The sequence below is a fragment of the Cariama cristata genome, unplaced genomic scaffold (genome assembly GCF_000690535.1).
Source record: "Cariama cristata isolate BGI_N322 unplaced genomic scaffold, ASM69053v1 scaffold22915, whole genome shotgun sequence".
Classification (NCBI taxonomy): Eukaryota; Metazoa; Chordata; class Aves; order Cariamiformes; family Cariamidae; genus Cariama; species Cariama cristata.
The window spans coordinates 31741-56602 of NW_009616541.1; the positions used below are offsets into that span (position 1 = coordinate 31741).

The 24862-nt window shown below is 36.0% G+C and overlaps 1 protein-coding gene across 1 annotated transcript in view; it reads left to right on the forward strand.

Moving 5' to 3' along the window:
- LOC104161681 (FAS-associated factor 1-like) overlaps window positions 1–24862 on the forward strand; it is a gene marked incomplete at its 3' end in the record, with an annotated part of 86788 nt that overhangs the window by 31729 nt on the left and 30197 nt on the right. Inside the window, exons 3-7 of the mRNA XM_009700198.1 lie at window positions 4397–4443; window positions 7531–7739; window positions 11082–11173; window positions 11530–11618; window positions 19679–19784. Of these exons, the coding sequence (XP_009698500.1) occupies window positions 4397–4443; window positions 7531–7739; window positions 11082–11173; window positions 11530–11618; window positions 19679–19784 (543 nt within the window). The remainder of the gene's footprint in view (window positions 1–4396; window positions 4444–7530; window positions 7740–11081; window positions 11174–11529; window positions 11619–19678; window positions 19785–24862) is intronic.

A 24862-nucleotide genomic window follows, 5' to 3' on the forward strand; every position in this document is an offset into this window, starting at 1 on the left:
GAGTCACTGTTAGATGTGCTAAATTGCTTTTAAATAGTTAGTACTATAACTGTGCATTTTGAGAGAAGTCATCAACATTGTTGCTTCATCAGATTATCAAGAAATTATGGTTCTTGGTTTTCTCTCTCACACTGTTTGTACTAACAAAAGATAGTTACATTTAGTCAGAGCTGACTAATCTATTTAAGTTAATATTCCCTTGAGGAAAAGCTTTAAATTTCACAGTCTGCTTCACTATGTTCTTTAGGCACTTAAGTAATTTCAGTCATTTGTAGAATACTGCAGAGTTTCTGGGTTGCCCAAACTGTTAATGAATTTGGTAACCTTTCATTAACCCTGTTGTTTTATTGTTTCCTATGTTGGCAGGAAACAAAAAAGTTGATATATTTTGATACTGTAATTTGGAAGCTTGCTGCTGAAACAAACACCAAAAAAAGTATTGTTACTTTGAACCTTTGTAATTGGCACTCATCAGTCCAGTATTATATCATATTCCTGTCTTCCCACTTATTTAAATGAACAGGATTCTCAGTAATGTTTATTAATACATCCTGTACTGTTGGATGATGGAGTCACAGAGTGCTTGAGATTGGAAGTTATTTCTGGATGTCAGTCTGGTCCAAAGCAGGTCCAATTAGATCAGGTCATGCAGTGCTTAATAAATTCTTAAATAAACTGTTTCAGTTCCTGTGTGTATGACTGATATCTCTAAGCAAATGTATGAATCGAGAATAACTAAATTTGACTTATAATTTCATAAAATAAATTATGGGCCTGGTAGTTGTTTGGATGTTGTCACTGAAACAATAATTACATCCTCGCTTCTGTTCCTCCGTTCCAAGTTTAAACAGTGTTATGGGTAGAGATTGTATATGGATTGCACCAAGACATACCTAAGATTCTTGGCTTTGGGAAAAATCTTATGAAACCCCTATAATTTTCCATTTAAGGTGAGCTTCATTCTTTAAATAGTGCTAGCATTAGAATAGGCAAATACCTGTCGAAGCTGTGGTACTCAGTACCCAGCAGTGACACTCATGAATGTACAGTATGAGAACAGTGTAAGCGTGGAGTGCTGCTTCCCTGGTAGCACTCTCAGCAACAGGTTATTGGAAGCTGAAGAAATTTTCTGAGCCAGACATGGTATCTTTATATTTAATAACCCATGAGCAGATTTAATGCACCTGTTATTAAAATTGTTTCAAGGGTAAGACTTTTTTTAATTACTATGTATTAGTCAGGCTGTTTTTGATGATTGAATGATCCCTGTTTGGGAAGACAAAAAATTTTAATATCTTTGAATGTTTGCTTGACTGTAGAGGCCTGATCCTCTCTCAAAGGGGACTGACATTGGGGAAGAACAACCTGGAACAGATCTTACCTTGATAGCTTGTTCTTTTGTTAATTTAAAAATTTGTTTTTATAGTCACAACCTTCCTCCTATGAAATTCTAAAGCACACGGTTTTTCCTTTTTCTTATTTTCTTTGCAGGATCTACGTATAGATGTCTTGTAAGAACATGGATATTTAATATCTATGCGATACCTACATGTGCACTGCTAGTATTTGCCGTCTACGTAATTTTAGTCTTCCATCTTGCTTAACAAACAGTGTCCAGACTCTTTATTTTTACAGTGTGGTTAATAGAGATCTTTCCATCAAAAAAGTACATAATGCTGCCACTGTTGTTTCTTACTACTGTGGCCCTTAAATGTAATCAAGTTTAGAAAACTGGAGACGTGAACAAGTGAGTTACTCAGTTTTAAAGAAAATAGCTTGGGCCCTCAATTGTATTTAAGCCCTCTAACTAGGCTTAGAAAAAGTTTGAGCTGATTTAATCCTCTGAGACATTATCTTTGACAGAAGTAGTGTGGAAATGCGATGCTGTGCTGTATTTCTTCACAGCTGAAGCAGCTTCTTTTTCCCTGAGTAAAGAGAATTCTGTTGCACCAGCAGATCACTATTAGTGTAGGTCCAAAAATCTGTATCTGCTCTCTGTGTCCTACAGATGCAAGCCAAAGAATATTTTTGTCTTTCAATCAACTTTACCTGTTGATTGACAGGGATGAAATGTATGTTGCTGAAGAGTATAAGGGGGGAAGCCAATCCAGAAAACCCCCAACAACCCAAAACCTCCCACTTCTTCCTGGAGGTTTATTAGATGTACATGATCAAGAGCTATGCAGGACTGCAGAAATCACAATGATGATAAACGAGACATGTTGTTCAAAAGAAACCACTGATTATTACCATGCAGGGTGGATAAACTGATTTAAAAACTGATCTGGTAGGAAGCTTTGTTTTCACTGTAATTTGATACAGCCTCATGGGTAGTTGCTGTAGCTTACAGATACCTGTGACCCTTTTCCTTGTCTGCTTTTTTGCTATTATTTATGCAATATTTGTTTCTAAATATATGGTAAATCTTACTGTAATATCATAGTTACTTAGCTGAGTTTAGCAGTAATGCTTTTTGACTTATGTAGCCTTAACTATTAATGGAAATTGTAAAAAAGCCATGTTTATATATTCACAGAAAAAGAAACCATAGCGTTTATTAAGCACTTACTTAAGCTGCTTTTTTTTTTTTAGTGTCAGTTTGTAAAAATGATGTTCATAGATGATGACTGTCTATAGTTCAGTTGCAGTATATGACTTTTGTCCGCCTGGAGTACCAGGGAATTTATGAGCTTCTAAATGTCAGCCCTCCTCTTCATCAGGGACCAGTCCCTCATTCACCAAGTATTCTGGCCAATAGGTCAGGTATATCTGATATATGAAAATGGATAGTAGAAGTTATGATAGTAGAAATGCATGAATCGGTGCTGGTGCAGTGGGAAATGGAAATTAGTGAGATGCTACAAGCTCTCTTTAATCTCGCTGTTAAGCCTAAGAAAGATGTACCTGTGAAGACAATAGTGATTATACAGATCATCAAAAAGAGGAAATAGAATAGTCTTTTGAGGTCTGTTTTTTTTCTCCTTTCTAGATTTTTTTTTTTTTTTTAAATTCTTTCTCATTCCTTGTCAAATTCCTTCCTGTGCCATTCCACCTTATCTGCCCACTGCTGGGCTAGGATTAAAAGTCTGAAGTTAGGTAGGGTTCTGACATCTTTACTCCCATGTCTTCTAACAATAATCAGAGCACAGTTTAATCAGCTGAGGAGTAAAATGTCTAAGTAATTTTCACCACATCACATGGTATCACTTTCTCTGCCCCTCAAATCTGAAAAATCCTAGAAATGAGATGATTTTTTAAAGCACTTTTTTGGTGGTATAAAGCGATCTAAAATAAGTTGTCTTCTAAATACTGTTGAAGAGAGTTTTATTTGCTTTTCACGTTTTTCCCTCATCCTGACTTACATATAATTTCAAAGTTTATACAAACTTCTATAGCATCAGATGTGCTGGAAGTGCATAAAAACTTTCTGCAACATAGAATGGAGCAATGCTGTAACAGGCTGAGAAGACAATTTTGTCAGAAGTGGGGTTTGAATGTGCAGCTGGGGTATGTTGTGGCTATTTTAAAAGTAATGCATTTTAATATGAGATAGAATTCATTAAGATCCTTTTATAGGTAATAACTCTGTAATTTCAAATAAGATCAAATCTGAATGCAGCTTGCCAGGTTTGTACTTATACACCTGTACGTAATATTTTTGTTTATTCTGATGATCTGGACAGCATGGGATGGTATTTAACAACATAAACGTTACTTAAAAAATATTTCCTTTTCTACCTGAAGATTGTTTGAATTTTGGGGGTAGTCATTTCTGTGATTCCCTAACAGTCTTAAGAGGCTAGATGGTATTTGTATGTGTGAGCTGGAAGCAGGTTATCTGGAAGGCGTAGATGTGATTGAGGCATGTGCGCTGTTGAGTAGCTGTTGCGCCGACTTCAGCAATTCGTGAACACATCAGACTTGCAACATGCGGTGTATGTGGAGCTGTGCAGGTTTATAGGTTTGTGCAGGTCTGATACTTCTGGGAAATGTTAGATTTTCTGTGTATGTGCTGTCTGGCTACCTTGTCTCTGCACAGTTAGCTCAATGTATTTGAAAGCAGTATGTTCACTGTATGTGTGTACCAAGTTTACAAAGTGTTAGACTTACTGAGGGTGGGCCATGCAGCTTATTCCCATGCATTCCACCTGGGAAATCCATTGCATGCTTAGAGGAGCCTGAGCTTCAGTTTGTGTTCGTTTTCACTTAGATATGGGTTTTATTTTATGCAGGTACTTCAATGACAATATGGTTTACCAAGAATATTCAGTGAATGGAGAACATTTCATGGCATATTTTAAAGCTAGCTAATCACTCTTTAAAACATATTGTAGAAGTTCTGATGTATTTTTGTTGCTCTTGTATGCTTGACTCAAAATTGTTTTTCTCTTTTCAGGCAGCTATAAATGGTGTAATACCACAAGAAAATGGCATTCTACAAAGGTAAGCACGGAAGACTGGAGTAGTACACACAGAGAATTATGCTGGGGAATAGTTACATTTCTTGTTCCTGAATCCTAAGAAGATGATGTAATTCTCCTTTTAAAGCAGTTTCTGGAGCCACAAATTCCTGACAAAGCTGATTTAACATTAAATTTTTCCCATACTGATGGAGGACCAGTTCGAACACCTATTCAAATCAGTTAATTTTTATTTTGAATTCATTGGTTGTTGGGTCATTCTGTGCAGCGTTGTCTCTTTACTAAGTCTGGATGTTGGTATGCTTTCTTGGATGTCAGGACTTGGGGTTTTGTTTTTTTGTTTTTTTTTTTCTTTTTTTGCAGAGGTCTAAAAATTTGCAAGGCAAATCCGCAGATGTTCCTGGCTAAGTATTTTCTTTTTCTGTATGCATTTTTAGAGAGATTGATATTCCATGCTTCTTTGTCCCTGGCCAGAAGTGTTTGTATTTTTCTAGGTTTTTGGTTTGTTTTTGTTTTTAAATTGAGTTACAGGCAGCAGATAACGTGTTAGATAAAGTAAGGTTGCTCCCTTCTAAAAGTAGCTTTATTGATTTTCTTTCAGCTTCTGAATTAAATTTGGGCTTGTATACTGATGCCTGGATATCTTGAAGTCACTGCAGCATGAGCTTCTAGGTGCTGATGAGGCAATTGAGAACAGCAGAACAGGAATTGAGCTACTTGAGAGAGACAGTAAAATAGTGTTTAAAATTTTGTTTAGAAAAATACTCAGTGTACTATTTTAAAAAGTTTATTTTAATGATGAGAAAAGATACATAATGTAGATATAAGATACATAATGGTGGCATTCGGTATACGGTTGGACTTGATGATCTTTGAGGTCTCTTCCAACCATAATGATTGTATGATTCTAAAATGGTGTTTTGGCATCTCTCTCAATATTTACTAAAGCTATCATTAAATAGAGTCAGGTTTTAATTCAGGATAAAACTGTATTTGCTCAGTAAAGTTACTAGATGATTATTTACCATAAGACCTACCCAGTCCATTTGAGATTAAGTCTCGGTTGTGTTGAGCGCTCTTTCTGCCCATGTTAGTAAGTCCTGTCCTCAAAGCATTTATATTCAAAGTACCAGAATGCTTGGAACCATGTGGTCAGGGGGAAGGAGCTGGTAGTGGTTGTGCCTGACTTGGATAACAAGCTGGGCCAGTGTCTACTTACAGCTTTCTTCCACACTAATTTATTAATTTTTAGAAATTATTAGACAGTCAAATGTGTTTCAAATATTTAATTCCCCCCCCCCCCAAAAAACGTGGTTTAAAAGGAGGCTCAGAAGACTTAGAAGCCTAGTTTCCAGTGGTTTTCAGATGAGGCTTATGTTACTGATGTGAGGCTTTTTATGTTCCGTTAGAGGTTGTCAGTCAGGTATGTAGGATGCCTTTTGTGGTGGAATCAAATAGAATTAATACAACTGGACTTGAAGTAAGTCAATTTATTGAAGGGAAAAAAATGTTTTGTTTTATAATTCAGTTGTGTTGTTTAAAAAAGATAAATAAAAAATCCAGTCCTGAGAATCAGGATATTCATTGCTTCTTGGATCTGTTAACAAAATGGTTACAGTGCTTAATTCATTGTTGGCCATTAGATTTAAGAGAGTAACATATCACTCGGTATTTATACTTTTTTTAATCGTGAAAATAAGACTGTTTCCTGTGCACTTTAGACCTCTGAAGTGAGTGTTTGACCTTTGAACATGGGTTTTTGAGTGTGGGTCTTTGTAGCTGGGAATTCATCCATCTGAGCCTGCTGATGTGAAAAGTGGAACCCCTTGTTTTACAAGCATAACATGTTTTTCTTTTTCAAATTATGGGATTTGCGATAGCTGTGTACAATTTCTGCACTTCTGTGACATGCATGCCACATTTATGCTTTTTTAAGTTCAGGCCTCCTCTAGATGACAGATTTGACTTGCTATAAGAAGCATTTCTATTGAGACATGGGGATATCTTGTGGTATTTTCAAGAAGGACAGAGTGCGTTTTTCAAATAAGTTCTGTTTAAGAATGGAAATAAGACAACTGACATCTCAGCATTTCTTAAATCCTTCTTTGCTCAGCTTCCATTCTTCCAGTGCATACATTTTACTAGCTTACATCCTCCATCATGATATCCTGTAACTGCCTAGCACAGATAATCTTCCTGATAAGAACATCTACCAGGCAAAGCTCTAGGCTTACCCTGTGAAGTTTCTTGCCTTCCAAATTTAATTTCTGTACATCATAGTTTGGTTTTTTTTTTCCTGAGTAATTTCCATAAAGTTCATGTTTTGTTACCTTTATTTCTAATCCCAGTTACATGCTTCTTGTGGAGAAGCTTACTGAGGGAATGAAGTGCTTCTGGGTAGTAGGGGTTTCCAAATTTATTCTGACCTGTATTGCTGTATGTATCCTTGAGCGAGGTATGGAGACATTCTTCTATGAATGTCCAGGAGGCTTGAAGGATTTTGAACTTAAAGGCAAGCTAGAATTCAGCATTGCATTATTGTTGTACTTCTAGGTATTTTTTGCATTGTATACCTCATTACCTTAATTTATTTACCTTAAGTACATGACTATTTTCATATCTGACTTGTTTTCCACTAATTTGGTCTTAGAAAATACCAATCCATGTGCACTATTTTAAGCTTTATTTCTTATTCTCATTTCTCATTTTATACTAGCCCAATGATGTAGAAAGCTGTTTGTTGCCATGGTGCCAATTTTTATATGGTTACGTCACTCCTGGAACAGGAAATAATCCTTCTTCTCAAGATAATTCTGATATTAATTACATAGTGAACTTTAGGCTGAAATAATGACTTAAATGCTTGTTTGTCATCTAAGCTGTTCTCCGATAGCACTTCTAAGTCACTGAAATGTTGATATTGCTGGTATGAAAGTTATTTTCTAATTATTAATAAGACAGTATTTTCAGATATGACAGTGTAGTTTATTCAAGAGGTGTGTGCTGTGGACCATAGTAAGTGAATAATACTGTTCATTTTGATTTGCTAACTTTTATTTAAATATATCAAGCTGTTCTGTTTAAAATTTCTTATCTGCATATCTTTCAGTGAGTATGGTGGAGAGACTTTACATGGACCAGCTTATGGCCCTGCAGGTCATTCTACAGCAGCTTCTTCAACTCCTTCCTCATCCTCAGCATTTCGCCATGTAGTGCCATCTAGACAAATAGTGGAAAGACAACCTCGAATGCTTGACTTCAGGGTTGAGTACAGAGACAGAAATGTGGATGTAGTACTTGAAGACAGCTCCACAGTTGGTAAGGATTTGTAAATATGAAATGAAAGCTGTTGTGGTAAAATTGTTAAAACAAAAACAAACAAAAAAGACCCAACCCGGAAAATCCAATGCCTTAAAAAAAGCAAAGCAAACCAAAACAGAATCCCTCAAAAAAGAAAAAAAAAGTCCCCCAGAAAATGCAGCCTCCACAGCTACTAACCATTTTCACATCTCTTTGCAGCTTTAAAAAAAGCAAAATTTCACTAATCCATTGTAAAGGTTAGTGATCTATCAAATACTTATTTTGAAATCTAGTTTTCTTATGAACTTGCTTCAGAAACAAAATGGAGATTACCGATTAAGTTGATGCATGAAAATATAATTTGGGGTAGGATTAGTGTAGATGCAGTCTACTAATAAGCGGATGATCTTGGCATTTCCTTTTTGAATCTGTGTGGCATCTCTTTCTGTGCAGGATTAGTGACAAGGTTAAGGAATGCTTTCCAGTGTGAAGAGCATCATTGCATTGTTTTTTCAATTTTTATTTGATTCTTTTGTGCAAATTAAGATGTCTTTTATCTGTTTTATTGTCTTTATCCTAAAACTGATGCATTTTGTAACAGTAGGTTAGAAATATGCTATTGTTAGTATTGCAGACCATGTTATTTTTTACATTCCCCAAACTGTAAGCAATTTACTTTTGCTAAGGAAGAAGAGTATTTTTTTATTTGTTTTTCATTTTTAATGAAGACTCTGTACAGAGCAAAATAAGGAACTACATGAAGAAATAGTTGATGAAAACAGTTTTGAGTGCTGCAGCCTGATATCTGTGATGAAATTTTGAAATGGAAACTTTCGATCCTTATTTGTCTTGTTAGCATTCGATATGGTATTGGCTGGTGCCACCTGGTGGTGATTCCTTTGAGTTCTTGATAGTATTGCACATTTTCTGCTCCACTACACAGAGTTGTATCTGTGCAAAGCGCAAAAGTCTGATCAAAGGAGAATTTTGTAGCCGTAGTACTTTATTTTTTCTTATTAACTTCTTTCAGGTATAAATGATTAAACGGTAGGGCAGAAGGCAGTCAGTGTGGAACTTTTGCCTGTATCTTGGCATATAAAGATGGAGGGTAGCCTTGTGTTTAAAGTCCTGAGAGAAGTGAGCAAGGCAAATGGTAGAATTTCAAGCGTGGACTTAAGGAAAGAAGATTTTTGGCTTTTTCAGGAATCTGCTTGGCAGGATCCCATGAGAGACTGCCCTGGAGGGCAAAGGGGCCCAAGAGAGCTGGTTGATCTTCAAGGACAACCTCTTCAAAGCACAAGAACAGTTCCTTCCAACATGCAGAGAAAGAGGAGCAAGCATGGCAGAAGGCCAGCACAGAAGAACAAAGAATTTCTGACTAAGCTAAATGCAAAAAGAAAGTACGCAGAAGGTGGAAGGTAGCGATGGGCTACCCAGGAGGGATACAGAGACGTTGCCAGAATAATCAGGTTTGGAGTTAGGAAGACCAAAGCTCAGGTAGACCTGAAACCACCGAGAGATTAGAAGGTGTTCTTTAAGTACATCGACATGAAAAGAAAGGCTAAGGAAAATGTGAACCTCCTGTTCTGGTGATTGCTGAACTTGGTCCATGGGAAGATTATTGAGAAAATCTTTCTGGAAGCCCTTTATGAGCACAGGAAAGAGAAGACGGTTATTTGGAACAGCTGGCACAGATTTGCTAAGAGCAAATTGTGCCTATCAACATTATTTGCCTTCTGGGATTTGATGACTGGCTCTGTGGACGAGGGGAGAGTGGTAGATGTCACTTTGACTGTAGTAAGGCCTTTGCATGCTCTACTGTAGTAGTCTTACAGTTATATTGTTAAGATAAGGACTGGATAAGTGGGCTGATAAGGTAGGTAGATAATTGCCTGGACTACTGGGTTCAAAGTCTGACTGGTGAACAGTTACTACTTTAGGGATGTCCCTAAGGAGTTGATCCTGGGGCCAATGTTGCTTAAGGTCTTTATTAAAAACCTGGTTGTTAAGGTAGGCGCTCTTGGCAAGTTCACAAAGAATACCAGATCAGAGAAAGCAGCTGATATTCTGGAGGGCAAGGCTGCTATTTAGAGGGCCCTGGACACCCTGGAGAAATGGGCTGACAGGAGCCTCATGAAGTTCAAAGAAAGCAAAGCTGAAGTCCTGCATCTGGGATAGGATAACTCCATGTTATCCTATCTGATAACTGGCTGAGGGCTGAGAGGCTAGGAAGCAACTTTATAAAAAAAGGGACCTAGGGGTGCATCAGCAGCGTGCCCTTGCAGTGAAGGCGGCCAGCCAAGTCCTAGGCTGCGTTAGTGAGAGTGTAGCCAGTGGATCCAGGGAAATAATTATTCCTCTCTATTCAGCACTTGGGAGACTGCATCTGGAGCACTGCATCCAGTTGTGAGGTCCCCAGTATGAGAAAGATGTTGACATTCTGCAGTGAGTCCAGCAGAGGCCAGCAAGGATAGTCAGGGAGTTGGAGCACATGGCAACAAAGGAGGAGAGGCACAGAGAACTGGATTTGTCCAGCCTGGGGAAGAGAATGGGAAAGGTAGAGAGACCTTATGTCTGTCTACAGCTACCTGCTGGGAGGACAGAGAGAAGATAGAGCCAGACTCTTCTTGGAGGTGCACCATAATAACAATGAAAATTCCCATTAGATTAAAAAGATTTTTTCTTTTTCTTTTTTTTTTTTTTTTGTTTTGTTTTGAGAGTGGTGAAGTACTGGAACAGGTTGGCCAGAGTAGTTGTCAAACTTCCATCCTTAGAGGTGTTCAAGAGTCAGCTGGACAGCTCCTTGACTAAACTGGTTTAATTACACCTTTGAGCTGGGCTTGGGCTAGGTGAACTCCTGAGGTACCTTCCAGCCTGAATTATTTTATGACTATAATAACTACAGGGAGAGCAGAGCATAGAAACCTGCAGAACATTGAAGAAGCTGTCAGAACAGTTAAATTGTATGAATACTCCAGTTCTTTAGGTCAGGACTATTGATAATAGAATTGGGTATCAAAAATATGCACCCACTTTGTTGCTGGCAAAGTCCATTGCTCCAGATAGCATGCATCTGCAAATGTGTGTGTCTAGTGTGCGCAGTGTAGAACTATTCAAATATATGTCCAAATCATCAGATCCTCATATGATTCTCCAATCATTCATGCTTTATGTGATTTTTTTTTTCTTAGCTTCATTTGTCCTTTACTGTTTGAAGTATATGTTACAAGGCTAACTAGACTAAAAATGGTTTTCATAGTAAATTTTTCCTTGCTCTTGTTTTTTGACTATAACTCAGTACTGTTTGAAACAAAACATTAAGTGTGTATATTTTATATATTTTCTTTGTTTTCTCTTTAGGAGATATCAAACATATTCTAGAAAATGAACTTCAGATCCCTGCATCTAAAATGCTGTTAAAAGGGTGGAAGACTGGAGATGTAGATGATAGTGTAAGTTTTCAACTGTGTTTTCAGTTAACTGAATTCAGAGTTTGAAACTGATCATCTGTGGGTGGGGATTACAATGCAAGAATTGTGAGTTTCAAGCAGTGTTAGATGTCTCAGGTGGCATACAAGGAACTGTTAAAGTAAAACAGAGCAAAAAAGATCAGGACAAATCACTTTAGGTTGTGTTGATTTTATATATAACATGGCCCACCTACAAAAAGGGTGTTATGGGGTTAATAGTATATCTTGAAACAAAGTATTTGATGATATTGTAGATAAGTATCAATAATTAAAAGAAATAAAATAGTATGTCAGAATTGGTGAATACTTTATATTTATAATGATTTTTCTCCCCTCAGACTGTTTTAAAAACTCTACACTTGCCAAAAAATAATAGTCTTTATGTTCTAACACCTGACCTGCCTCCTCCTTCTTCAAGTCATTCTGGGTAAGTCTTTTTGCCATAAATTCTACTTGTATGATTTGGTTTTGTACTGTTTTTATGAAGCCACATGTATCCTTGCAGGAATCTGCAAACAGTAAATAACAAAGCATTTTCACAGCTCTAGGAAGGTTTGCGATGAACTACCTCAGCACCTCATTGTTGAAAAGAAGGTTGTTAAGTTTTTTAAAACCTTGGTGTGGTATATGAACCACTTAGGAATTTTACACCTCCCAGATGCAGTGACTCTAACAAAAGTCTAGTCTCTGTGGAAACGAGAGCTGACCTCTTGTAAGTTACTGCATTATGTTAGTTCATTTAATGTAAACTTGTATAAATCATTGCCAGCAGATCAGAATTTTATTTCTGAAATGTTTGTTACATTATTTTATCTTACCTTCTTCGACTTTTAAAATGTATGTGGATAGGCTGAATAATTAATTTCCTCTAGCTGAGCAGAGCATCTTTTATTACTGATTTGAATACTCAAAAAGTTAACGGTGAGTGTTCATATGTCAGTGAATATTGCTAAGGTTTGAAAATGAAATGTTATTCTATGGAAAATGGAATCTTTACTCTTATAAAATAATTTACAATTACTGTGATTACTTTTACTTGTTTTCTTTCCTGCCTTTCCATGTCTCGAAGGCAGACCTGTATGCTGTCTTTACCAGGAAAAGAGGACTTTCATTCGGAAGCCGCTAGAGGGTGCCCAGTAATTGAGCCTGGAGGAGCAGCGCTGCTCCCGCCAGCGAGCCAGCAGGGAGGGTTGCATTTGGAATTGGTCAAATTGCATGATCATTAGACTAGAGTGCCTTCAGGTTGTCTGAAGAGGGAGTTGTTTTTCTGCCCTTGTAGTTGAGAGTATTCTACAAATGCAGTCGTATTACCGGTGAAGGAAATTCTTTGACAATCAATAGAAATAAGTAACTGGTTTCCTAATGACTAAAAAGTACTTCATGTGTTACTAAAAGGTACTTGTGCACATAACCGTGGAGGAAATAAGAATGCTGGTATGAATTATAAAAATAAAGAGAAGAAGCATTAGGAGAGGGAGTAGTGGCACTGGAACAGAGAGAGCAGAGTGCTGGTGAGCTGTGTGTGAACTGTATGTGCTCTGTATGCGCACACAGGAGCTGCAGTTGTCTGTGAAGACACTAAACCATTGTACTTAAGCAGCTAATTGAAGGACTGTAAAAATACTGTGGAAAAACACTGTAGCTACTAATTGTTTGGGTGTTTTTTTTTTAATCCATTTCCAATTTCAAAATTTTCTACCCATGTATCCCTGTATATTGTAATTTGAATGTCTTTGATTCGCGAATGAAAACTGGGGTCTGAAGAATGTTGTTTATTGCAACTACAATAAACTGTATAACAACAAACTGTTTAGAAACAGTTCTTAGGTGTTTTTTATTGGATGAATAGTTTAAAAGAACTTTACTTGCTAGTAAAATCAAAGTTGTTGTTACCTTTACAGTTTATATTTGTTTCATAGTGGAGATTAGTTCTGGATATTTTTAAGATAAAGTTGGTAGCTTTGGGACAGCAAACGATGATTAATTAGTGGCTATTTAAACAAGGATAATTTGAAGGCTGGATTATCTCCCTGAAGTCATAAATTCTAGATGAAAGGGGAGGCTTGCCTCCAATTAAAGCATCAGTGCAGATCAAAACGCATCTAATTGAAGCAATGTACCAAACCCAGTTACACTGTTTACTGCCTACTGTTAGGTCAGTTATTATTCAGATTAGTTTGTTACCCACAATTTTTAAAAGCATCGTGCTCACATCTATTATTAATGGATGTTAAGGAACTTTGCCTCTTACTTTGTGAGTTTGTCTGTCGTTTTCTTCAAATGCTTTCTGTGTTGAACTGGAGATAAATAGTCGTGATTTGAATATGTCCAGAAAGTGATATTTGAAAAGCCTGAGATTTCAGTATGTGATATTTTATGTGTATGCCCTTCTTAAAAGGAGCAGTCTGGTCACAGCTCTATAAATTCCAGTTTGTGCCTGTTCTTGACATTGAGGGAGAACAGTGTCTGAAACTCCTTTTCCAACGTATTGGTACGTAGACACTGCAGTTTATTGTGACAGACTGAATGGGCTTAACCCAGAACTGACTTAAAACTAGCATCTAAATGTAATGGCAAAGTGATCCTGCAGTTTAAACAAGCAAAAATCTCATAGGGTATCTTTGTTCATCAGTTGCATATCTAAAGCTTTTATAGGTAATAGAAACCCAGTGAATTACTACTGCATGCTAGTAAATTGAGGTGTAAAGATTAAATTTAAATGTCAAATACCACCTGTAGGGTTACATGCCCTGCTTCCACAATTTCAGCTGGAGAAGCCATACTTGTCCATGAATGATATCCAGAACAATAACAACGTGATTTGTGAGCTGTGGACGTAATGAAACCTGATTTCTAGCGAATTCCTGTCTCATCCCGGTGGCTGCAGTAACTCAACCCTCTCCCTCCGTGCTTCCCATGATCTCACCTACCTCTGACACTGCCTCCAGTTCTTCCCATGTATTTTATACCACCTATGCTATTTTTTCCCCCTGCATAGACAGTCAGCTTGCCCTGCCTCTCTTCTCCAGCTGGTAGCCAAGTAGTGTCGAAGGAAAGGAGACATCACATACTGTAGGTAGTTCTGTAATCATTGGTTAGAAGTTGGCTGGACGGTGTATAAAAATATTATGTTTGTACTGCAACCTTTTAGTAAAGTGGGTAGTAATTTGGGTTCCTTTCCTCTACCCAGCTGTTGCTTTACACCCAATCTTTGAGACCTTTATAATGCTGTCAGAACTCCTTGAAACTAGTGAATATGTTCAAAAGTTACTGGGTGGGACACGTGGGTGAGAAAAACATTATTTCCTTTGGAAAGCAGTCTTAAAAGGAAAGGTGCCAAAGAATGTCCATCATTTAGTTGTCCAAGGGGAGGAGAGATCCTTTGCACCAGCTTTGTCAGATTAGATTCTTCACTTCCTCAGAGGGACTTTCCTTCCCTTTGTTGCTTCGGGTGATTCTTGAAAGCTGTCAATACCCAGTTCAGGGAAAAGGTTTTGAAGACTGCAATAGAGGGGAGCATCAAAAGCGTAGGCATGCGAGTCTGACCACGGAGCTAGGTGGTCCTGATCATCTCTCCTTTCTATCTTGCATGTTCTGGGAGGCATTTTTTTCTCAATTTTTTCTTCAATTGTCACTTTAATGTGTATGATGTGTTTTATATTTATACTTTTTGGCTAAATAGCTGAAAGTCTTAGATATTTTGTTATACCTAATGAATCATTGGAAGATTCAAAGCAGTTAGGTGTTATTTGACCAGGTACATAGCTTGGTGATTATTACAAATAATGCATTTTTACTAAGCAATTGTAATTTATTTAAGAAATGTAGTCATCTGTGTGGATAGGAGTAAAAAGTCCCATCTTTGACCTAAGGGGTCCATATGTTGCTGAGTGTGTATGTTAGATTGTTGCAGAGGAGTGGTGATCGTGGCATGGTGTCTTGTTGTACGCTATCAACTGTAGCGGAGTGTTAATTAAGAACGATGTAACCTGCAACTCCAATTATTAGTATTGTCTGTTTAGCTGGACAGGAGCAGTGCCTTGCTTTAGTTACTTTGAAAGCTTCAATAAAAATGGTAAGATTAACGTTTTATTTTCACATCTGCTCATGAGACAGTTTAAAAATCCTGAAGTTTAAAATGCAATAGAATGTAAACAAAAGGGCTTCTGCTCATTTACATGTTAGCCAGATTTGCTAACTGATTGCTGTTTGAACCTAATCTACCACCTCCTGCTGCATTAGCTACAACAAACATTACATTTACATACTGATTTCTTATTTTGTTTTAATGTAAATAATCTGTAATTACAGTAAATTTGGACTTCTGTTGACATGAGCTTGTATAAATCTGTAAGTTTAAGATGGAAATGTTAATTACCTTGTGTCATACCTATTTATATAAAATTCAGAGATTTTGGGGGAAATCTCCATGTGACTGAGAAAGATATTGCCTAATAGGAAGTACTGAATATATTTCATAAAAACTTACAGAAATGAAACAAAGAGGTACATTTGCTGATGATTGATTAAGGTTATACTTTTGGTTTCAAAGCTTAAAATATTACTAAAATTTCAAAGAAAAATGCTATTGAAAACCCAAAGTATTACATCAGAAATTGAAGCATTAAGGCAGTCACTTAACAATAGATATAACCAATCTATTTTATATATTAAGTGTTAAAGAAAAATAGAAAAGCAGTAAAATGGAAGCTTAAAATATAGTAAATATCAATACTAATATTATCTTGCTTCAGCATTGTGTAGACTGATTGAACAGTTGCTGTCCCCTAAGATTGACATTATTTGCAGTTACACTTTTTTTGCTAAATACTGTTTCTATTCTTAAGTTATTAGAATTGTGGTTGATAAATTGTGCTGTATTGGAATTTGGATGGAGTAGCTAGTGAATAAACTCTGTCCAGACTCTTAACTGAGTTTTGATATTTTGAGTTCAGTGAAAAAAAATTCTTGCAAATTCCGTTGCTTGAAATTTAAGTTTCAAAAAGGAGGATTTTTGTTTGCACATTGTAGAGTTTCAACCCCAGCTGAATCCTGGTCCACCACTTCGGTTTCTATGCGTTGTGATAATGCCGATAACCAATGCTATATAGGCAACCCATATGAAATCCTAAAATAGTCCAAGTCTCTCTTGTTAGAACTGTTCAAAGCAATGACTGTGCTCAGGTCTGTTTTCTTTTCTCTGTCTTGGACTTCTTTTTTGGTTGTAGGCAGAGTTCCCCTAATGGAAGACTGGTGCCCCAAAATACCATCAAGTTCCCTTGCCTCCTGTGTTGAATAGTGAATGCATAATCATTCAGCTGAAGAAAAAAAAATGTAATGGCAGTATATAACCTATCAGCAAATACTTTTGAAAGCTAGGGTTTGCGGTAGGGGGGAAGTGGTGCTGATAAGAGTGGCCTACTTTAATCCTGTTTCTAGAATTTGATTTTCTTTTCCCACTAATTAATTCTCAGATTAATTAAATTCTGTTAGCACTGATGACAAAAAAAAGAAAGAAAAAAAAAATCTGTCTTAACTTTAATGGGACCTGGGGTTTAGCCCTGATTTTTTTTTTTTTCTTCCTTTTAATGCAGATGTTGGAAATTGTAGTCAACTGATAACATTTGCAGCAAAGTGAAACTGCTGCAAACACTGAAGCCAAAATTTTAGAAATGTGCATTGTGTTCAAAGTCAGTCTTCTCAATACAATTATGCGCACCTGAAAAGAAGTAAGACTAAGATTCAGCTTACTGTCAATGAGAAGTCTCCTTTAAATACACTTATTTTGTACATTTGATCATAGCCTTAATGGCTAAAAATAAAATTTTAAGGGCAAGGTATGTTTTGGAAGCAGAATTCTATTGGCACAAATAATTTGAGCTAATCCATCCCTAGTTGGTAGACAAAATTAGTATGGGAGGGGACTGACATCACTGGGTGTCCAGCTACGTGTTCAAATCAACCCCATGCCACAGCGGAGCATTGGCACGTGTAGGAAGTTGTTGGCACAAACTGCTCATCAGGTGTCCCATCAATTCCTCCTCCCATTGACTTTCTAATGTATATGATTCAGGTCTTATGGCTGTCAGACCATATGAAATTTTGATAGAGGAGCTCAAAGGATTGGGTCCATTGACCACTGCATTTCTGTGTAAGCAGAAGTAATATTCCTCATTGTATTATTTTTCTGAAGAAAATGTGAAAAATTAACTGTAAACTTTAATTGATAACACTTTCAAAACCAATTTTTTCCCCCATTTTTTCAAGGTTTTTTTTTTAGCTTACGCTGTTTACAAATCCAAAGAGTAGATGTGACAAAATTGTTAGTTACTTCAAAAATTGAGGCTTTTAATTTTAAGGCACTTCATTGAAATTAACTGTATTTGAAGAGTATTTTTTCCTTTTCTAAATACTCTCTGCTATCACATCCAGATGAAATAGAGAAGTGGAAAACCCTTCCTACAAACAGGTGCTTTTCATTAGCATGCTATATTTTGGATAGTACTGGAGTGTGTGTATCGTGCATACCTTGAGAGACTGAGGGTTTGGTTGAACAAGCCTGTTTCATTCTATGTTTACATCAATTACAGAATGAAAACATGAGTCATGTTATCAGTTAGCATCTACAGATTTTCAGATAGCTGTAACAGCCTTGTGTGATTCTGTATGGAATCCAGAGCCATTCACATATGCTGTAATTAATGTTTTCAGAGCAATTAAATATGTCATTCGCCTCCAGTATTTGCTGAAAATAAATAAAAAAAATCAGAATCTGAAAAAGCACAGCAGGATATTTTGGTTGCTACTGAATATTTGCCAAAAGAAAATACGGTTATGGCGATGCTAAACTTGCTGCTAACAATCAAATTGGAATTACCTTAGAACTTCCTTTGAAAATAGGCATGCAACTTTTCAGGACTTTATTTTCTCTTCTGTAGGACTGTTAAAAATCTTTTTTAGGCCTTTTCTTACAAGATTTTGTGACAAGTGGAGCTAATTTCATGTTCAACATAGATGACTGACTTCAGTTACATTTGTAGTGTCTCTCATGCACTTGATCATACCTAGCATTGACAATGAGTTAAATTTATCTTACATATTAGAAAACCATAAAAGATGAGAAATAGCACTTTGTGATTTTATTTTGTAGTATGTGATTATTATGTTTAAGATGTCACAGAATCCAAATTAAGTTGCTGAGTGAAGATATTTTTGTAAGGTAATTTTTCTTGAGATGTTAAAGCAAATTGTGCATCTCTTGCTAAAGCATCCAGTGAATATTGCATGGGTTCATTACCATCTGAGCGGCAAAACTGCAGATCAGTAATTCCAGTAGAAGTTAAAACTAACAAATCAGGTCTCAAATAATCTAGCAGGCTTTCTTGTCTTCTTGTATCTTAAGATACAGCTGTGCTCATCTGCATACAGAATTTGTCCTTTATTGCTAAGAGGAATGGCATGTTGAAGTGTCATGGAACAGTGAAGATACAAGGAAAAAACCCCAGTCTGTCATTCTTTTAAGAGTTTGTGATAAAAAAAAAAAAAAGAATCGAATAAGCCCAATTTAATTCCGTATGCCACTGAACAGGTCAAGTCTGCATAAATATTGTTTAGAAATCCAAGCTATGTTATAATTTTGCTGCAGTTTTGTAGCCTATATAAGCTTGTACACAGCTGTAATTGTCGTTTCTATAACAGAAGTCCTGCCTTCTATTTTCAAAAGTAGATAGCTGCATAATTTTGTACCTCATTAAGCAAACAGGATGCCTTGTTAACATCCAGATGTTTTGTTACCAGGAAAATCACAAAAAAAACCCCAAGTTTGTGATAATATGAACATATAGTTGGCCTGTTTAATCTGTATCTTAAGATTATTTTTTTTAATTCACATGATTAAAGATGTTTTAGTATACATTTAAAACAATTTGAGCAGAACTAACTTTTCTAAATGCTCAATACCCACATGAGAAATTTTGCTGTGGTTAGTTTTCCAGTTCTAATTAGCTGGGTTTATGTGCTTTGAATGAAACTAAGTGGAAGAATTTCTGTTTGGTTTATGCTTCAGGTAACCCTAGAGAAGCAGGAGCATGCTTTGCCTTGTTCTACTTACCATCAGTTTTTAATGTGCATTGTAGCTTGATATTTTGTCTGGTCATCAACATGCTTACAAGCCTGGTATTAATGGCATTATGAGTGCTAAATATACTCAATGTTTGTGAAGATAATGTGACTCTCTATTTTGAGAATACTTAACATTAGAAGAGCTTTAAAGGCTGCAGTCGCCTTATTAAGGAAGGAGTTCAGGAATGGCCTTTGGTCATTCTCAGCATGCTTCCTTGCATTTAAGAGTGAAAAGAGAGATGATAATGTTGTGCCTGGACTTGTCCATGTAGAGTTTAGGGTACCCTGGGGTTTTTGCATCTAACTGTAAAACAAGCTATAACATGCTTGTCCTTGATTTTCTTGTTTTTCTTTCAACCATTTCAGGGCCCTGCAGGAGTCATTAAATCAAAACTTCATGCTGATCGTCACCCATCGAGAAGTCCAGCGGGAGTACAACCTCAACTTCTCAGGAAGCAGTACCATTCAGGAGGTGAGTGCTGTTTCACAGCTGAAGAATAAATGTAGCTCATTATAGCTAATGCCAGCTCTGTTAAAGACGGTTTACATGGTCTTGATGGATATTCCTTTATTTTATTAGGCTTTTTTTGGTTTAATCAACTGGATCATCAAGATTGCTGTAATTTGATTAACGAACTTGACCTAAAAAGGGTTTTCTTTTAAATTATTCAAAAAATATATTTCTTTTTTCATTGTAGTAGCAAAATATACAAAGAGTATTTATTGCGTTATTCTAGAGTGATGAGGAAAGGCAGTTATTCCAATTACATTTTATCTTTAAGCCCCTTGAAGGTCCCTCTGTCTTACCTTCTTTTAAACAGCTCCGTCTCCATTTTAGGCACCTCTACCATTAGTAGTTGCTATCATAATGCTGTAATTCTTACTGGCTTGATAGCCAAATGGTTTTGTGTATAATGGACATCGCTGCCATTCTGTAGAATGGCCAGCAAGGGGTGATATTGTAGAGAACTTTGGCAGAATTAAGTCCTGTAGGAACAAGTATCTCTAATATGACTCTGAACTCTCTGAATTTAGAACACGGAGTCCTTACATGTTTTTAAAACTCCTTTCTAAAGCCAAAGGTTGTTGTCTAGTGCTCCATGGCATATCTATACCAGATGTTTTGGATGTTATTTTCCATATAACCCACCAACTTCTCGAAACATGACAAACAATCTAGAAATGTGAATCTTCAGATTTCACATTACAAAATACTGAGATTAAATGTTTGCTTTTCAAATTAAATGTATATTTGCTATTGATCTGACACTTCTCTCAGTCTTTTAGAGTTGAACAGATTTTACTGAAGCTTTTCATGTTGTGCTGACATTGTAGACAGAATTATTTTAAGTTGCATAATATTAGCTATAGGAGCAATATCTCATACAACAATGAAAAATGATCATTAACTGTTTTCATTGTGAATCCTATTTATTCTTAAGATCTAAATTCTGATCTTTCCCCTGTGTGAAAGCCTGTTTTCTACTTTACCTTTTTAAACCTATTATAGTACCTTCTGTTTTGTTTTTTTGGTAATATAAACGAACAAACATAGGTCCATCAGTTTGTTTTTTGAGGGGCCAAGCTCTGACTCTTTACAATTAAAAATAATTTGAATATTTATGGAAATAAATGATCAGAATATTTGGTTTTAATTTTAAAATGGTGAGATTCTAAAAGAAAACACATACATACCTATTCTCTGTTTGTTTTTTATCTATGCTATATCAGTTACTACTTTGCTGATGGGTGTTATCTGGCTTAAAGGAACCAGAAAACTGTGACAGTGCACGGGAATCTAGGCTGCCTTTACATGTGCTGAAGTTTTCTTGTTTGTAGTTAATGGGAGCTTACGGTCAACATGTTAACATATAAAGTTGATGTAATTTAAAAGTCAGTTACTGTTTTTCCCATGAAACAAGCAAAATCCAAAAAACCCCTCCCACCCCATAACCAGCATGAGCATCAAACCTTTCTTTGCCTTTCTGTCTTGTTATCTAAGTATTACATCCAATAGAGTGTATAAAATTTTGAAGACCATTTCAGAGGCTAAAATGAAAAGAGAATTTCAGAGGCTAAAATGAAAAGAGAACTTCAGACCTTCTTGTGCAGCTGATGCTGAACAGGTGAATATGTCTGTCTGTGCTAAGTCTCGTGGAAGTCACTGGGGATTTGGCTAAGGTAAAAGAGTTGGCGAACATTTGTCTAATTACAGAAAACAAGCACTGTTTTGTGTGTTAGCTCCCTAATGGCTTTTTATTTTAATTTTTTTTCTTTTAGCATAGAGTGAGCATTGTAACAAATGATTGATGAATCTAGTTAGTCTGTGTGATTTGGAGTAATCAGCGATATCTTTCCTTCTTTTATCTCCCTCGTCTCTCCAGGGACTGTTAGATTTATTTTTTTTTTTTGTTTCACTCTCTTGTTCACACTTTAACAAATTAATAGTTTACTTTCCTTCTGATATATTTTTGTAATCGTGGAAAAGCTCTATGTGAGTTGCAGTTGCCAACCACAAGAGGGCAGGAAGGACTATTCAATTATTACCTAAAAATGCTGTTCAGTGTTTTCAAATTAGCTTCTGGTATATTAACAAAAAGGAGTATAATGGCCAAGTTATTGTTTGATTTACAGATAATTGGCATATTGCAGGGAGGAGACTTAATTTCACCCTTTTAAATTAAACAGGGAGATTTAAAAAGACATAAAATATTCATTAATGTTCAGTGATTATAAAGCAGTGGCATATATTTATTCTACCTTTATTACTGTTTCGATGGGAAAATACTGCAAATATTTCAGAAATCGACTTGGCCATACTGACAAGTTGAAATGTTTAAGCAGTGTTAATGCAATCCACTCACACGTTATATCCTATGCAGAAAGATTCAAAATGACTACATCAATTATTAAAAGAAATATTTAAAATTCTATAAATGTTCTACTGCTTGCCACAGTTGGGTGCAACTGTCTCTCCAGGGCTAGTTGTTTAGTTTGTTGTTATTATTAGTACTGCGAATTTTAAGGAATAGATATTTTTTCCAAGTGTCTCCAAACAAACAAACAAACAAAACCCCAAGAACCAAACCCACCACACCAAAACCCCAACCCCACCACCCTTTCAAAACTGTCATAAATATTTTGCAATGGATTAAATGCAAAATCTAGTGAACTGTCAGCTGTGCTTTCGTAAACTACTATTGCTTCGGTTCTCTGTCATCTTTTTTGTTGTTTAGAATGCATGTTTAATAGTAAATGATATTTGGATGAATTATTCTTTCAAAGAAATCTTGGTGTTTAATGAGGAAACAATCTTGACAGAAAATTCTCTGAGAGAAGCCTGAAGCCGTAGTGCTTATGTCTACTTCCACAATGTCTTGTCTATTAATTCAATAGTTGAATTGGTACTTAAAAATGCTTTTTTTTTAACATGCTTTGTCTACAGCATCAACTGTTTATGTATTTAGATTTAACTTCTCAGTTTAAAAAATGTAAATTACATTCAGTTATATTGATGTGGGATTATGAGCCTATAGGGAATCTTCAGAAATGAAATAAAAAATTAAACCCAACTTGTCCAAAATTATGGATATTGGATTTTTTTTGTTGTTGTTTGTGAGTTGGGCAGAGGACTTGCTAACTTGGAAAGTTAACAATAACATGTTGGTCGAAATTGCAAATTAATCTGTGTCACAGGTTTCTGACATCTGTTTGTTCTCGTAAAATTGCAGTATTAAATTAATTCTGGGCAGTTACTGTTCTGGGAAATACCATAGTTACTTTTTTCCATGATCTGCATTTTAAAGTGGAAATTAGTAGGTTTTGTGCTAGTTTGGAGACTGTAAATTAATATATTTCCAATGTATTATATGGTTAAATAAGGACAAATCTAACGAACTGAACTCCTAATACAAGACTAAAAGGAGTTTTCTCTCTGAATACTTGTTCTTTATTCTGCTAAGATAATTTGTAGAGGCTATCCGTAATTGGAGAGAATTTTTAACTTTTTATTTGAGAAGCTATGCGCTAAATTATTACGAGGCATTGCCACATTCAATATAATTTTTTTTCTGTCTATTCTTACAAACTTTGTTCTCATTTAGAAATGAACTTTCTACTACTTTTCATTTTTGCAAGTTGTAGTTATATTATTTGACAGAAAGGAAGGATGGCCCTTTTCAGAGTGGGGAATATTTAAATGTTTCATGGAAAACAAGTTTGTGTTCTCATCCTGGAGCAGACAAACTAATTTGTGAAAAACTTTTGTATTTGAGTTCTTGTCACAATAGCGTGCTCCACACTTTTTCTTGTTTTAGTCAGTGACATAGGAAAAAAAAAATCAAAAAGTTTTAGCAAATTGGATAACTGTTAAAACCAAGGTTTTTCTTTTTGTTTGTCTGTTTTACTTTTGGTGTAGACTTTGAAGCCTTTTTGTGATTCCTGTGTGCAGGATTACAGACGTATCCAGTGTATACAAGCTGTGGCTGCTAAAGGGTGGACGAGCTAAATATGCAGAAACCTCAGGCCTCTTGTAGATCGGTGATTTTATTTTGTAACTGCTAGAGATTGCAGTTGAGAATACTAGGTAAAGCATGTACCGGGCACTATAAGTCCTAGTAAAACATAAAATCTGTGCAAACAATGCAAAGAAGATGGGTCCCTAAATACTGGCTGCCTCTGCATAGCTGCATCTGCTCTTTATTCTGTTCCTTTAGCCAATAACTTAATCAGAGGCTAGCTGCTTAGCATCCCTGTCACCTGTGATAGGTAATATATTTGTTCTTTGTTCCCTATAGACTTACTGGCTAAGGTGGAATATGAAAAGCAGTGTATCCAATAGCACTCCAGACAGGAGGAGGAACTATTTCTGCATACAACTGCTTGGGCTGAGATACCTATAAATTCTGTGTTGACAGACCCTAATGACAGTTTGGAGTCCTTTGTACTGAATTTTTTAGAACTTTTTTCTGATGAGTGGATGAATGTGAAACAAGATAAAATCCACCATTTATAAAACATGCAAGTAGAAACCTTATTTAAAAGGCCTAAATAAATGTAATATATAAATATAGGTAAGCAGATGAGTTACCTTCAGCATGCAGAAAAATAATCCAGCCGAAGGTCTTGTACCTTTTTCAAATCTGAATTTTGGTATCTCTACAAAATATTTTCAAGCCAATTGTTGTTGAGTGAGATCATCCACAGTAAAGGTCAGATGTTGGCATGGGGACACAAAATGTATATATGAATAATGTTCTTTTTTGTAATGTTGTAGCTAAGTAATTACAATAAAATACATTTGCCAGAGATCAGAATATGGTCATATCCAAATATGGTACGTACATTAACAGTTTCAGAAACAGTTGTATTATATTTTGATGTTTTTTATTTGCTTTAAAATTGTTGAAAGCTATTCTTACGCTAATAAAAACCAGTAACTAACACTTTTTGGTATTTTATAGGAGGTGCACAAACATTCTACACTATTGTTCAATTATTCTCTTGGTGTCAGAGAAACTAGTAAAATACATTGTTGCTATATTGATGATA